The sequence below is a fragment of the Heloderma suspectum genome, chromosome 1 (assembly GCF_057233095.1).
Source record: "Heloderma suspectum isolate Gila_16-S chromosome 1, 16-S_ref, whole genome shotgun sequence".
Taxonomy (NCBI): domain Eukaryota; kingdom Metazoa; phylum Chordata; class Lepidosauria; order Squamata; family Helodermatidae; genus Heloderma; species Heloderma suspectum.
The window spans coordinates 103,973,041-103,989,921 of NC_139458.1; the positions used below are offsets into that span (position 1 = coordinate 103,973,041).

General features: G+C 41.7%; 1 protein-coding gene across 4 annotated transcripts in view; it reads right to left on the minus strand.

Annotated features, from left to right (window-relative positions):
* The window catches only part of LGR4 (leucine rich repeat containing G protein-coupled receptor 4), a 145,824-nt gene that overhangs the window by 22,082 nt on the left and 106,861 nt on the right, over positions 1–16,881 (minus strand). For 3 of the 4 annotated variants that reach the window (XM_084852719.1, XM_084852690.1, XM_084852710.1), the window contains exons 5-12: positions 15,398–15,613; positions 14,134–14,205; positions 13,179–13,247; positions 12,061–12,132; positions 11,890–11,961; positions 5,884–5,952; positions 1,425–1,496; positions 104–169 (exon numbers count right to left, since the gene is read on the minus strand). In XM_084852719.1, coding sequence (XP_084708845.1) covers positions 104–169; positions 1,425–1,496; positions 5,884–5,952; positions 11,890–11,961; positions 12,061–12,132; positions 13,179–13,247; positions 14,134–14,205; positions 15,398–15,613 — 708 coding nt within the window. The remainder of the gene's footprint in view (positions 1–103; positions 170–1,424; positions 1,497–5,883; positions 5,953–11,889; positions 11,962–12,060; positions 12,133–13,178; positions 13,248–14,133; positions 14,206–15,397; positions 15,614–16,881) is intronic. The other variant, XM_084852699.1, reaches the window with a different exon arrangement.

Consider the following 16,881-nt stretch of genomic DNA (forward strand, 5'->3'; position numbering starts at 1 on the left):
ATCCTCTTGCTATGAATTGCAGATGGACTTTGGTGTTTCATGTTTTGTGGCACAGATACAGAGGGGAAAAAATCAGATTAGTTTCACTGTGTTCTTTACTCACATTTCTTCCAGGGAACTGCAGCCTTTAAAACTTGGAAGTTGTTTTATGTTATTATAAGACAAATCCCTTGCAAGGCAGGTAAAGAAAAAAAAAAGATTAATGTTATTTTACATGAAGATTTCTTGGTTCTAAATACAGGGTCATAAATACAATGAACTACCCCTACCCTTCTCTCTTGTGGCATTTTTGTAACTATCTATTTTTCATTTTTCCGTCGCTGTTTTTCCCATGAAACTAGACTGCCTTCACTTATGCTTTCAAAAGAAGTTCAACGTGAAGAAGAGTGTAGAGGTGGAAAGCTTAGCCCCAATAGTTATATCAGGAAGTTCACAAAAGCAATTGAAATTAAAGACTTAGGCTGCAATCCTATACACACCTCCTTGGTAGTTAAACTCATTAAACATAATGGGGCTTATTTCCCAGTAGACAGGTACAGGGTTGCATTATTGGATTAAAAAGGGTTAGACAGTCTTTTCATAAAAACTCTCTGCCAAGTTAAGGAATGAGAAGGAGTAGGGAGAGAACACTACCGTTGCTTTCCCAGTTATCTTTGATAGTTAAGTTGTGTGAGTTTCATAAATTTTTGCAGACTAGGAAACCGCATGGGGATCGTTCACTGAATGTCACGTGAAAAGGAGGGTCAACATCAACCCATTAACCAAGTACTACCATTTGATGTTCCCTGGCAAAGCTAAAACCAACCTTCTGGGCCAGTCCAACAACACTCACTCACTGAAAGGCATAGATTCATAGTAGGGATTGTCTGGCCTGCCAGATTTTAAACTGACATGTGTTTTGCTGCTGAGCTATCCATGCCAACTCTAACTTTACTTGCTCTTTGTAATTCAGGTGAAATCCACAGCACCACAACTGTCCAGTTTCAAGGGGTGTGCTTAGATTAGTTAAATCAAGGGTCCAGAACCTCTTTCACCCTGAGGGCCAAATTCTATTTGAGAAAAGCTCTGGAGAGCCACATTCCAGTGGTGGGGGGAGCCGAATGCAAAAGGGGAGCAGCCAAAATGCCCCCATATTTTAGCTTAGATCTCTTACTGCCAGTAACTGAGCCTTAGAAGAGGCACTTCGACCTTTTTAGAATGGGGGGAAAACTGCACAAAAGCCAGGAAACCACCAAATGACCGGTGGCTGGGTGAAAGGGGGCATGGCCTTCTGAAGAACCCTGCAGGGCTGGATTGGGACCTGCAAGGATTGGATTTGGCCTCCAGGCCTGAGGTTCAGTACCCCCAAGTTAAATTAAGCTGTACACTCAGCTTCTGAGGTTCCCATTGATAAAAAGGAGTAGAACCTGGAGATTTCTACTTACAAAGTCTGAAGCATCTTTTGCTCTTGGCATAGATCAGTGGGAATGCTGCTTATTTTGGTGCCTGTAAAAGTCCTGTTTAATAAAACACAGGCATTTGAGTGAACTTTGATAGGACTCTATTAGAAGAATTAAAAGAAGGAGAAGCCACTATCCTGGAATGTTAGGAATCCCTCATTTCTGAACATTGTAAAAGGCCTTTCTAGTCGAAGTGTGCCTTTGAACAGATGTACTATGAGTATTGATCATCAAAACCTAAACAATTTGAAAATAGTAAACATTTTTAATGTGCAGCTTTAGAAAATAATTTTACAAACAATGTTAGGTTTAACAATGGCTACATTTACATATCCCCTTCATGGATCACTGCCTTGTTGTGGCGAAGGGGCTTGCGTAACTCAGTGAAGCCATAAGCTATGCCGTGCAGGGCCATCCAAGACGGACAAGTCATGGTGGAGAATTCTGACAAAATGTGGTCCACTGGAGAAGGAAATGGCAACCCACTTCAGTATTCTTGCCAAGAAAACCCATGGAATGTATCACAAGGCTAAAAGAGATGACGCCGGAAGATGAGCCCCTCAGGTCGGAAGGTGTCCAATATACTACTGGGGAAGAGCAGAGGGAATTTCCAAGTAGCACCAGAAAGAGTGAAGCGGCTGGGCCAAAGCCGAAAGGACACTCAGCTGTGGATGTGTCTGGTAGTGAAAAGAAAATCCAATGCTGTAAAGAACAATATTGTTTAGGAACCTGGAATGTCAGATCAATGAATCAAGGTAAGCTGGAGGTGGTCAAACATGAGATGGCAAGATTGAACATCAACATCTTGGGAATCAGCAAACTAAAATGGACAAACCTGGGCGAATTTAATTCAGGTGACCATCATATCTACTACTGTGGGCAAGAATCCCTTAGAAGAAATGGAGTAGCACTCATAGTCAACAAAAGGGTGGGAAAAGCATTACTGGGGTACAATCTCAAAAACGATAGAATGATCTCAGTACGAACCCAAGGCAAATCATTCAATATCACAGTAATTCAAGTCTATGCCCCAGCCACTGATGCCGAAGAAGCTGAGGTTGATGGGTTCTATGCAGACCTACAACATCTTCTAGAACTAACACCAAAAAAAGATATCCTTTTCATCATAGGGGATTGGAATGCTAAAGTAGGAAGTCAAGAAATAACTGGGATAACAGGCAAACATGGCCTTGGTGTACAAAATGAAGCAGGACAAAGGCTAATAGAGTTTTGCCAAGAGAACACGCTGATCATAGCAAACACTCTTTTCCAATAGCACAAGAGGCGACTCTACACATGGACATCACCAGATGGTCAATATCGAAATCAGATTGATTATGTCCCTTTACAGCCAAAGATGGAGAAGCTCTATACAGTCAGTAAAAACAAGACCTGGAGCTGACTGTGGCTCAGATCATGAGCTGCTTGTTGCAAAATTCCGGCTTAAATTGAAGAACGTAGGGGAAACCACTAAACCATTCAGGTATGACCTAAATCATATCCCTTATGAATATACAGTGGAGGTGAGGAATAGATTTCAGGGTTAGACCTGATAGACAGAGTGCCTGAGGAACTATGGACGGAGGTCTGTAACATTGTTCAGGAGGCAGCAACTCAATCCATTCCAAAGAAAAAGAAATGCAAGAAAGCAAAGTGGCTGTCTGATGAGGCTTTACAAGTAGCTGAGGAAAGAAGGGAAGTGAAAAGCAAAGGAGAAAGGGGAAGATATATCCAACTGAATGCAGAGTTCCAGAGAACAGCAAGGAGAGACAAGAAGGCCTTCTTAAATGAACAATGTAAAGAAATCGAGGAGAACAATAGAATGGGAAAGACTAGAGATCTTTTCAAGAAAATTGGAGATCTCAAGGGAACATTTTGTGCCAAGACGGGCATGATAAAGGACAAAGAAGGCAGGGACCTAACAGAAGCAGATGAGATTAAGAAGAGGTGGAAAGAATACAAAGAAGAACTATACAGGAAAGATCTTAATGTCCCTGATAGCCATGATAGTGCGGTCACTGAACTTGAGCTGGACATCCTCGAGAGTGAAGTGGGCCTTAGGAAGCATTACTAACAAAGCTAGCGGAGATGACAGCATTCCAGCCGAGCTATATAAGAGCCTAAAAGATGATGCTGTTGAAGTGCTGCACTCAGTATGCCAACACATTTGGAACACTCAACAATGGCTACAAGACTAGAAAAGGTCAGTTTACATTCCAATTCCAAAGAAGGGCAATGCCAAAGAGTCTTCAAACTACCGCACAATTGCGCTCATTTCACATGCCAGCAAGGTTACGCTCAAACTCCTACAAGCTAGGCTTCAGCAGTATGTGAACCGAGAACTACCGGAAGTACAAGCTGGGTTTCGAAGAGGCAGAGGAATAGAGATCAAATCGTCAACATCCACTGGATCATGGAGAAAGCAAGAGAATTCCATGAAAATGTGTATTTCTGCTTCATTGACTACGCTACAGCCTTTGATTGTGTGGATCACAACAAACTGTGGCAAATTCTTAAAGAGATGGGAGTACCAGACCACCTTACCTGTCTCCTGAGAAACCTGTACAAGGGTCAAGAAGCAAAAGTAAGAACTGGACATGAAACAACCGATTGGTTCAAAACTGGGAAAGGAGTAGGACAAGGCTGCATATTGTCGCCCTGCTTATTTAATTTATATGCAGAGTACATCCTGAGAAACGCCAGGTTGGATGAATCACAGGTCGGAATTAAGATTGCCGGGAGAATTATCAACAACCTCAGATACGCAGATGATACCACCATCATGGCAGAAAGCGAAGAGGATCTAAAGAGCCTCTTGTTGAGGGTGAAAGTGGAGAGTGCAAAAGCTGGTTTGAAACTCAACATTAAAAACCTACAATCATGGCATGTGGCCCCATCACTTCCTGGCATATAGAAGGGGAAGAAATGGAAGCAGTGACAGATTTTATTTTCTTGGGCTCCAAGATCACCGCAGATGGTGACTGTAGCCATGAAATTAAAAGACGCTTGCTCCTTGGGAGGAAAGCTATGGCAAACCTAGACAGCATAGTAAGAAGCAGAGACATCACCTTGCCAACAAAGGTCCGTCTAATCAAAGCTATGGTTTTCCCAGTAGTAATGTAAGGCTGTGAGACCTGGACTATAAGGAAGGCTGAGCACCGAAGAATCGATGCTTTCCAATGCGGTGCTGGAGAAGACTCTTACGAGTCCCCTGGACTGCAAGGAGGTCAAATCAGTCCATCCTAAAGGAAATCAACCCGGAGTGCTCATTGGAAGGACAGATACTGAAGCTGAAGCTCAAATATTTTGGCCACCTAATACGAAGAGAAAACTCCCTGGAAAAGACCCTGATGCTGGGAAAGATTGAAGGCAAAAGGAGAAGGGGACAGCAGAGGATGAGATGGCTAGATAGCATCACCGATGCAATGAATATGGACTTGAGCACACTCCGGGAGACAGCGCAGGACAGGAAGACCTGGCGTGCTATGGTCCATGAGGTCACGAAGAGTCGGACACGACTGAAGGACTGAACAACAACAACAACATTTACATATACAGTAAGCCAGAATTGCTGAAAATTCTGGCTTATCGGTAATGAACAAGCATGCTGTTGCATGCTGCCCAATCACTATGATTTGGCTCCTCTTGCAAGTAAGAGTGGCTATAGTAAACAGGAAGTTAGAAAACTTAGGGGCTGTTCACACAACACACTAACCCACACCCAATGGTTGAGTGTGAGTTGTTGAACTGTGGGTTGTTTGTTGAACTGTGGGTTAGTGTGTTGTCTGAACCCAGGACATTTTCAGCAGGGTGGCTTGTTAACCATGCAGTGTGGTTTGTTAACCAGCCTGAACAACCCAACAACAAACCATGGGTTCTCAAGGTGGCTTGTTTGAGAAAAATAAGACATACTGCATGGTTAACAAGCCACCCTGAAGAAAATGTCCTAGGTTCAGACTACACACCAAACCACAGTTCAGTAAACAACTCACGATCAACAACCCACACTCAACCATGGAGTGTGGGTTAGTGTGTTGTGTGAACAGCCCCTCAGCATTATGTCTAAACCAGGACCTAGACTTGTTGCTCCTCTAACAAGAAAAAGACAGGATATAAATGTAATAATAATAATGCACCAGCATACTTGTTCATTACCAATAAGTCACAAATCTCAGCAATTCTGGCTTATCATTTTATACAAACACAACCAATGTGTACAGCGTATAGCATTAAGAAGAACTGTACCTGCTTTGCTTTATTCCCACTTCACTGGATTCCCTAAACTCAGACAAATTCCGTGGCTCAAGATATGGGTAACTAAACCAGATCTCCTACATTTAGCAATCAAATTTTAATTTTTCCCCTTAAGAGAATCTAAATATCAATGGTGTTTTTTTCCAGTTATTTTATCTTTTATTTGTAGAGTTTGATAGAAGATACTTACAGACTCTCCAAATTGGTAGTTCCTGTTAGGTTAGGAAACCACTGTACCATGCTGGCCCCACGAATTACCCTGAAGGAAAAGAAGCAGAAACATGACACACATCGCTGCATTACTGGGTGGAAGAATGGACAAATGCTATGGGAATAGACATTTTCATGAGATGTTTATACCAATCTGATCCTTTCTCCTCCACTGACATTTATTTATGCCAGATTTAATGACATTTGGATCAAACACTGAAGTACAAATATGTTCAATTAAAATGTTGCAAAACTCAAAATATTGGTCAATGTGTTTGTCATTTGCTCAGAATTAGGTTCAAAATGTGGATGCCTGCTAATGCATGAACAATCTGCAGCTGATACTGTGGTCCAGTTTCCAAGGCAGCTTCACCTGCTCATCTAAGTCAAGTCACTTGGATCCTACTGCAGCCTTTGTGAGAAGCTAACAGTTGAATGAGGAAGGTGAGTGTATATGTTATTTATAAATACATGTGGGACAACCTATGAAGGGAGCACAGTGCTCCTAAAAAAGAATGACCACATTTTAATAGGGGTCATTGCCAAAACATATTAGATCTAGAATTACGTGAAGTTGTGAGAGTCATCTAAGCCAAATCCCTATTTTATTCTAAACTGGAATCAACCTGAGGTGGTAGTACAAAAAACATACTGCAAATGAAACACTTTTTTTTTAGTTTAGCTAAGGTTTGCAAGAGTCTGCTTGATCAAACCTCCCAGCCTCATGTTTTTAAAGGGTGTGGGCACTTAGATGAGCTTATGTAAACATACCAAAATATATGACCCACCAGTTTCCATGGGGTTTTGCAAGAGAAAAAGAAATACAGCAAGAGGGGAAAGAAGGAGTGCTCAGAAGCAAATACCGAAAAACAACAAAGAATGCATCCCCCTAAATTCATAAAGATTATAAACAATGATCAATAAAACCTAGTATACCAAAGAGTTATCATGGTGTGAATTAACAACCTGGTGAATACAACAGTTAAATATGGTGAAACAAGACCAGGCAGAACACCACAATCACATAATGTAGTCAAACAGGAATGGCATCTGCACAATAATAAGACACAGTGTGGAGAAATATACATAATTACAAAAGGTCAACTAAAGGGCAGTTCTGTAGTTCAACTGCTATAAATTGCATGGCTCAAGGGGAGACTGGTCAGCCAGCCCTACTTCATGAAGACTTAGGGCATCTCTTGTTGTTGTTCAGTCGTTCAGTCGTGTCCGACTCTTCGTGACCCCATGGACCATAACACGCCAGGCCTTCCTGTCCTGCGCTGTCTCCCAGAGTGTGCTCAAGTTCATATTCATTGCATCGGTGATGCTATCTAGCCATCTCATCCTCTGTCGTCCCTTTCTCCTTTTGCCTTCAGTCTTTCCCAGCATCAGGGTCTTTTCCAGAGAGTTTTCTCTTTGCATTAGGTGGCCAAATATTTGAGCTTCAGTTTCAGTATCTGTCCTTCCAATGAGCACTCAGGATGATTTTCTTTAGGATGGACTGATTTGACCTCCATGCAGTCCAGGGGACTTGTAAGAGTCTTCTCCAGCACCACAGTTCAAAAGCATCAATTCTTCGCCCCTCAGCCTTCCTTATAGTCCAGCTCTCACAGCCTTACATTACTACTGGGAAAACCATAGCTTTGATTAGACAGACCTTTGTCGGCAAGGTGATGTCTCTGCTTCTTACTATGCTGTCTAGGTTTGCCATAGCTTTCCTCCCAAGGAGCAAGCGTCTTTTAATTTCATGGCTACAGTCACCATCTGCGGTGATCTTGGAGCCCAAGAAAATAAAATCTGTCACTGCTTCCATTTCTTCCCCTTCTATATGCCAGGAAGTGATAGGGCCACATGCCATGATCTTAGTTTTTTTAATGTTGAGTTTCAAACCAGCTTTTGCACTCTCCTCTTTCACCCTCAACAAGAGGCTCTTTAGATCCTCTTCTCTTTCTGCCATTAGGGTGGTATCGTCTGCATATCGGAGGTTGTTGATAATTCTTCCGGCAATCTTAATTCCGACCTCTGATTCATCCAACCTGGCGTTTCTCAGGATGTACTCTGCATATAAATTAAATAAGAAGGGTGACAATATGCAGCCTTGTCCTACTCCTTTCCCAATTTTGAACCAATTGGTTGTTCCATGTCTGGTTCTTACTGTTGCTTCTTGACCCTCGTACAGGTTTCTCAGGAGACAGGTAAGGTGGTCTGGTACTCCCATCACTTTCAGAATTTGCCACAGTTTGTTGTGATCCACACAATCAAAGGCTGTAGCGTAGTCAATGAAGCAGAAGTAGACGTTTTTCTGGAATTCTCTTGCGTTCTCCATGATCCAGCGAACGTTGGCGATTTGATCTCTAGTTCCTCTGCCTCTTCGAAACCCAGCTTGTACTTCCGGTAGTTCTCGGTTCGCATACTGCTGAAGCCTAGCTTGTAGGATTTTGAGCATCACCTTGCTGACATGTGAAATGAGCACAATTGTGCAGTAGTTTGAACACTCTTTGGCGTTGCCCTTCTTTGGAATTGGAATGTAAACTGACCTTTTCCAGTCTTGTGGCCACTGTTGAGTGTTCCAGATTTGTTGGCATATTGAGTGCAGCACTTTAACAGCATCATCTTTTAGGATTTTAAATAGCTCAGCTGGAATGCTGTCATCTCCGCTAGCTTTGTTGTTACTAATGCTTCCTAAGGCCCACTTGACTTCACTCTCGAGGATGTCCGGCTCAGGTTCAGTGACCGCACTATCATGGCTATCAGGGACATTCAGATCTTTCCTGTATAGTTCTTCTGTGTATTCTTGCCACCTCTTCTTAATCTCATCTGCTTCTGCTAGGTCCCTGCCTTCTTTGTCCTTTATCATGCCCGTCTTTGCACAAAACGTTCCCTTGAGATCTCCAATTTTCTTGAAGAGATCTCTAGTCTTTCCCATTCTGTTGTTTTCCTCGATTTCTTTACATTGTTCATTTAAGAAGGCCTTCTTGTCTCTCCTTGCTATTCTCTGGAACTCTGCATTCAGTTGGATATATCTTCCCCTTTCTCCCTTGCTTTTCGCTTCCCTTCTTTCTTCAGCTACTTGTAAAGCCTCATCAGACAGCCACTTTGCTTTCTTGCATTTCTTTTTCTTTGGAATGGATTGAGTTGCTGCCTCCTGAACAATGTTACAGACCTCCGTCCATAGTTCCTCAGGCACTCTGTCTATCAGGTCTAATCCCTGAAATCTATTCCTCACCTCCACTGTATATTCATAAGGGATATGATTTAGGTCATACCTGAATGGTTTAGTGGTTTCCCCTACGTTCTTCAATTAAAGCTGAAATATTGCAAGAAGCAGCTCATGATCTGAGCCACAGTCAGCTCCAGGTCTTGTTTTGACTGACTGTATAGAGCTTCTCCATCTTTGACTGCAAAGGACATAATCAATCTGATTTCGATATTGGCCATCTGGTGATGTCCATGCGTACAGTCGTCTCTTGTGCTGTTGGAAAAGAGTGTTTGCTATGATCAGCATGTTCTCTTGGCAAAACTCTATTAGCTTTTGTCCTGCTTCATTTTGTACACCAAGGCCATGCCTGCCTGTCATCCCGGTGATTTCTTGACTTCCTACTTTAGCATTCCAATCCCCTATGATGAAGAGGACATCTTTTTTTGGTGTTAGTTCTAGAAGGTGTTGTAGGTCTTCATAGAACCCATCAACCTCAGCTTCTTCGGCATCAGTGGTTGGGGCATAGACTTGAATTACTGTGATGTTGAATGGTTTGCCTTGGATTCGTACTGAGATCATTCTATCGTTTTTAAGATTGTACCCCAGTACTGCTTTTCCCACCCTTTTGTTGACTATGAGTGCTACTCCATTTCTTCTAAGGGATTCTTGCCCACAGTAGTAGATATAATGGTCACCTGAATTAAATTCGCCCATGCCTGTCCATTTTAGTTCGCTGATTCCCAAGATGTTGATGTTCAATCTTGCCATCTCATGTTTGACCACCTCCAGCTTACCTTAATTCATTGATCTGACATTCCAGGTTCCTAAACAATATTGTTCTTTACAGCATCGGATTTTCTTTTCCCCACCAGACACATCCACAGCTGAGTGTCCTTTCGGCTTTGGCCCAGCCGCTTCACTCTTTCTGGCGCTACTTGGAAATTCCCTCTGCTCTTCCCCAGTAGTATATTGGACACCTTCCGACCTGAGGGGCTCATCTTCCGGCGTCATCTCTTTTAGCCTTGTGATACGTTCCATGGGGTTTTCTTGGCAAGAATACTGGAGTGGGTTGCCATTTCCTTCTCCAGTGGACCACATTTTGTCAGAACTCTCTGCCATGACCTGTCCGTCTTGGGTGGCCCTGCACGGCATAGCTTATGGCTTCACTGAGTTACGCAAGCCCCTTTGCCACAACAAGGCAGTGATCCATGAAGGGGTAGGGCATCTCTACACCACCCTAAAAATACGGGGAGATACGGGGAGAAGGAGGGGGAAAGGGGAGGGGGGAAAGGAAGCAGGAAAAAAAAGGAGTCGTCGTGATCCTGCATTTAAAACAGAAGCAGAAAGCCCTGTTTTAAATGCAGGATTTTAGGGCATCTCTACACCAGCCTAAAATCCTGCATTTAAAACAGGGCTTTCGGCTTCTGTTTTAAATGCAGGATCACGACGACTCCTTTTTTTTCCTGCTTCCTTTCCCCCCTCCCCTTTCCCCCTCCTTCTCCCCGTATCTGAGTCTTCCATTATCTTTCATTGATCTTGCTCCTTTTCTTGCCACTTTTCCTCTTTTTATGGAGGGAACTCAGGCAGAGCACAACAGGGTAATTTGATAGCTCATTATCTGCAATCTGTTTAAAAACGGAACAAAGGGCATTTAGTGCAGGAGACGCCCTGGAGGGTTTACGGCGTCATGTAAAGAGCCTGCAAACTTCCATGAAGGAGCAATCTCAAATGCAAGATAAACGCTCCATGTGAAGAAAGCCTTAGTTATGAACGTAAACAATGCTTGAAAGGGTCCTGATGTATATACTCAATACAGGAAGACTTGACGTGTTGCGTAATCACTTATAGCACTACGTCTCCAGCTTTTTGAGATTTCCTAATCGTTTTGGAGATTGCAGCACTTTTGAAAGATCTCAACCACACACAGCAGGGATGGGGAGCCTGTGGCCCTCCAGATGTTGCTGGACTGTAACCATCATACCTGACCATTGGCCATGCTGGCAGGGGCTGATGGGGAGTTAGAATCCAACATCTGGAGGGCCACATGTTCCCCACCCCTGACACAGAGCAACTGAGCAAAGAAAACAGTTGCTTCTACACTGAATATATACATCAGGAACTTTTCAAGCGCTGCCTACATCATGACTAAGTCTTCATGAAACAGGTTAGTTGATTAATAATTTGTAGAAGTTAGACTAACAGAACTACTGTTTGGGGATCATTTGTAATAATACATATTTCTCCAGGTTGCATCTGACCATTGGAGAAATGCTATCTATGTTTTCTGAGTGGTCTTCTCTTTAATGCATGACTTCTATAATTGCAATGCCACTGTTAATACATCATTGTCCTCATACCTGTGTAACAGATTTTATCAGCCACTGTTTATCATAATTATGAGTTTGGGAGTCTTGTTGTTTTTTGGTTTTGCAACAGTAAGCAAAACCATTACCAGCTTTTCTGTAATAGCTTCCCTATGACTATTAAACAAGCCAACAGAACTGGAACCTAGCATAACGATTTGAAGAATGCTTATTTTATTCTTGCTCCAGCCTTGTGCTCTTCAAGAAATAACTAGCCATATTTATGGGATCATGCCAAGACTGAATTCCTAAGCATGCATAGGAAATAACTCCACTGAAATCAGTGGGATTTCCAAATGTATGTGTTAATCTGGTACATTTAGGATTGGGTTGCCAGAACTGACTAGTACAATTAAGGTTTTAATTTTTCATGGAGTAAATAAAATGCATAAAATATTTTAGAATAAATTGCAAGAGTACTTACAGGGAATGCAAATCTGATAAGTTTTGAAAAGCCGAGTTCCCAACAAACGATAAAGGGTTATCATACAGATGTCTGGTGGAGTGAGAAATTAAAAAGACAAATGGTCTTAGTCCATACAATTGCTTTTTGATTCATTTAACCAAAACTGTAATCATTTTTCATAAAACTTACATAGTTCTTAGAAGCGGGTTTCCTATGAATGCACTATCAGGGATGATGGAAATGTAATTACTGTGAAACCCCCTAAAAAATAAAAGAAGTAGAAGAAAAAACCCTATCACAGTTGAACACACTATTTAAATAAATGATTGAAATCTTATAACAAATTACAAAGTGTTTCCACAATCATAGGAACAAGAGTAGCTCTAATATATTATTATATTATTCAGGTAGAGGTGCTGGTTCACACAAAAGACACCTCTACACAAGCCCGGTGGCATGGTGTTCACTTCCAGCACTAATCGCATGGAGACTGTGAATGGCTTGGACGTTGAATTCGGGCAAGATCCTGGAATCCTGGATTAAGCTTACTTCCTACTCAGCACAGAGCTGCCCACATATTTTTCACTGGATGTTGATACTTAAGCAGATTAGATTTCAGTCTAGTCTACTTAGACTAGACTAAGTAGAAGGTACCAAGCATACCTCTGAGTGAGCTAGTCTCCATCCCCCTGCCAGTGGCTACAGCCTGAAGAAATGAAGATGGTTTAGCACTGTGCAGACCATTATAAGAAGTGCCAGCACTACATATTGCTATTCAAATTAAGAACAAGTTATTGATCAGGGAGCTGAGACTTCATTGATTTTTCAGTAACAGATGTATATTCCACGGAAGACACAAACACAGCACCAAAACTAAAATCGATAAAAATAGACTGTCGATAAATATGCTTATCTGTAGAAGAGAAAAGCAATTTCCCAAAAAGCAATGTCAACAATTGCTGATTTGCTCTCCTTAATTAGCACCCTACTTAGAACGAACAGTTCCACTTGAGATTTTAAAAAAAATGAAGACAGCTATGTTGGTTCATTAAAAAAAGCACCCACAAATGGAACAATATCATAATACCTTCATTACGATCAACTAAAAAAAACCCAAATAGAGACATTCAAAAGCCAGCTGGCTGTCTGACTATTTTTAGTTGGTCCTATGATACCATTCCCATCGGAATTTAATCCATTTTAGATTGCCGAGTAACAAAACATTACATCCCTCAACCTGGATTTTTGTAGAGTTGTTTTTCAAGTTAGAGGAAATAAAATTAATAAGACCATGCAATAATACTCACAACTCCTTTAGGCTTGGAAGTGCTTTAACTGCTTCTGGGAACTCTACCATGTTGTTATAATTTAAGTCCCTGTAAAGAACAGCATGAGTAGCATTATGTAGTGTTCAATATTAAACAAGCTGTTTTCCAAAATCAAAATTCAGCCAAAATTGCGTAAGTTTTTCTTTTTAAATGAAACTAGAGAAAGACTTGATGCTATTCCTGAATAAACAGGAGAGGAGGGCCAAGGATGGCAGCTTACTGTTCACAACATTGCTGGTTCTGTTTCCGATTGGCTCCAGCAAATCTTGTAGGAAACATCCTAAAGCACGATCTACAATTTTGCCTCATTTTTCTGGTCATGGCTTCACAACTGGGCCACTAGATCCAGTAAAGTGTGCCCATTCTCCACCACTCTGCCCCAATTACTTGGATCCAGTGGGCTAGACCACTCCCACAACATTTTATAATACTGCATACACACAATTCTATTTCTCAATAGTTCTTCTGTTGTTGCCCCTTAAGGCAATCACAAGGGGCCCCTCTTTCTTTTTCCTTTTATATGATCGTTCTCCTTTTGCATTATCTTTCTCTGTGCTGTCTGACCTAGTATCTCCCTCTGCTTTTCATTTTTGTGGTGGGAGAACAAGGCAAAAAGAGATCCAAAACCAGCCCAGCTGCTGCAAGCCAGCAGACATGTTAAGTGGACCCAGAATTTTTCCCCAACTCTGCTGCCAAAAGTTCTGCCCACGCTGAATAACTTGGGAAAGAAAAGCAAGCCATGTTGTGACCACCTCAGTATTTTGCAATAAAACACTAAGCATACTTATCTACGTAAATAAATATAGCTAATCACTGTAACATAATAATAAAGCTAAACCAAAACTTTTAAAATCCTAATCTCAAGATCTGATGGCATCAAGTCTTTTGTAATGTGTTTTATGCAGTTACGGAGCCCCAAAGGAAGGATACTTACAAAGTTTCTAGGTTGTTTAATCCGTCAAAACAATGATGTCCTAATGTTTTTATTTTATTGTTATGGAGATGCCTGGGGGGGGGGGAAAGAAGGGGAGAGGGAATCTATTACCCCAATGAATCACTACATGCAAGTTAAGTTTCCAAAATTAGTTTTGCTTAATAGCAAAAAAATGCAGAGCACTCACAAAGAACATCCAGACTGGTGGGTTGCTAATGCATAAAATCCCTTTTGTAGTTGAGTAAGGTAGCATAAGAACTGGCAAGCTATGTATTCTGGGCCCCACCCTGCATTTTCTGCTTAGAAGAATGCAGTTCTTCCGTACTAAAGTGCATTGCCCTCAGATTCTGACAAAGTCAGAAGAACTTTGTGCTAAGTATGCACATTACTTTTATAATGAACCTGTACAAAAACTGACCAGGCATTATGTCTTCCTGCCCCCCTCCGCCCACCCCCCGAATGGCAGGAGGGATATCTGGGATCATCCCAGTGTTGATCTGGGCCCACGAAAGCCAGACAGAATCCTGTACCACACACACAAGATCACAACTGGGGTCCACTTGAGTTCATCCAGAACTACCACCTTCTACTTCCACGCTCCTCATCATTGAAATGGGTTGGACCATATGGACACTTTAACCATAAAGAGCCAGGGAGATGAAAAAAAGCCATCCTTTCATTACTCTGCCATGGGGGGGGGGGGGTCTTGAACAAAATGGCTTTCTGAGCCCTCGAACTAGAAGAATGCTAAATAAAAAAAGCTCTAGAGAGAGCTACATAGCAAACTCATGCACCCATTTCATGTGTGGAAACAAGATTCTGATCATCCTTTGGATGTATTCCCCAGTGCACCAAAGTGTACAGTGACAAGCATCTAGAATTTGGGAATGTGCATCGGTCATTTCTGCACTATGCATGTGCCAAATTGTCAATGCTGATTCACTAGAGGAAGAATGGAGAGAGGAACAGTTCAAGGCACCCCATCCCCCAACAGGCAACTGGACTGTCAAAGCCAGTTCTGACAATCACTTGGTTCAGCAAGAAGATCACAGTGTGCAGCAACGTGCATACAGCCATTGTTTTAGGTCAGCACAATTATGTATTTTAAACTTTGCCGGCAACCATTTTTTCCTACAAATGACATTAACCTGGCTTAGTACATCAATTAGTGTTAACTAATGAACAAACCAAAATCCTGTGTAAATCCAAATCTTACTCTAGAATACTGAAGTATTCAGTGAGATGACAAGCTGCAAACACTTACAGTACAACTAGGCTTGAGAGGTTTGTGAATGCAAAGTCAGGGATGCTAGTGATTTTGTTCAGAGCCAAGGTTAAGGCCTGCAAGGATGGAAGATTGCTGAGGGGAACAACAGGGACTTCAGTCAAAATGTTATCATCCAGCCACAGGTGACGTAGTTGAAGTAGGCCCTCAAAACTGTCTTCTGGCACAGCAGTAATGTGGTTAGCATCTAAACGCCTGAAAAGGAACAATATGAATGTTTAACAGGCCTTACAGAATATGAGAAGAATTTTTTTTTAAAGGGTTTCACGGACTGGAATGAAGTGAACAGCTGAAACTTCAGGGAACATCAACTGAACCGGAATATAGATCATGGGCCAAAATGAAACGCAATCCAACACAAAGGCAATAGGTTAAGCATACAGTACAGGTTATCTATCAGCTGGTGTACTCGCTCGCTAGGAACTCCTGAGCAGCATACACCTACAATTTACAAAAACAGGTAGTTGCATAACTATCCACAGATTCAGTGAGAGACTACTTTTAAGTATGTGCAACAGCAAGGCCACCGTCAGTAAAAATTCACCCCTTCCCCACTGTAAGCAAAAACTGACCTGAAAGGTCAATGCAGTCACTCTCGCAACTTAACCTGAAAATCGATTTAGTTACCAAGAAATAGAGCAAAGTACTCCCAGCATCAAGAAGAAAGAATATGTTTACCAGCTCTAAGCCTTTGGTGTTAAAACATAATTTTAAGTCATTTCCTATATTACAAATCTTTCATTGAATATTCGAGTAAGAACAACTGTACATACCTATGTTAGCACAAAATAATTGCAATGGGAACTTCTCTCTTCACATTGTATAGATCTGTTATTTTTGTTTACAATTATTCTTACAGAAATACTTTCTACACATTTCTTAAGCAATTTTACAACTCTTGTGAGATGTGCAAGCAATACTGGTGAACAAGAAAGTATGCTGTTGAAATAAAACTCAGATTTAAACAGGATCTGTGTTGAAAATCTACACACCCTGTTTCTATATTTGTTCCTCAAAAACTAAATGTTCATTATAAACAGTAATAATAAACCTTTGTGTAGGCCATTTTTCAAACTGTCAAGAAAGCATGACAAAGCACCTGTAACTCTTACAGTACTTTTACCTGAGGCTGAAACATGTTCAGCGGGACACCTGGGTCAGAGAATGTGGATATCCAAAGAGACAGGGTGAGGAAGAGACACGTAAAGGAGAAATGGTGGTGTGATAGGTGCTTAATCCTTCCCCTGCCTCCTACTTTCCCATAGTAAAACATTTTTCCAGTCACTTGGTCCCTAACTGGGGTACTGGACATATTTACCATGTTGCAAGAAAACATAATGGAGGAAGAGTGGTAGGATCCATAATGAAAACAATCAGGGCTGGTCCTCCCGTGAGGCAGGTTGAGTCCCCCATCTCAGGCAGCAGGTTGGGAAGGATGGCAGATTCTGCACGCCTGCCACTGC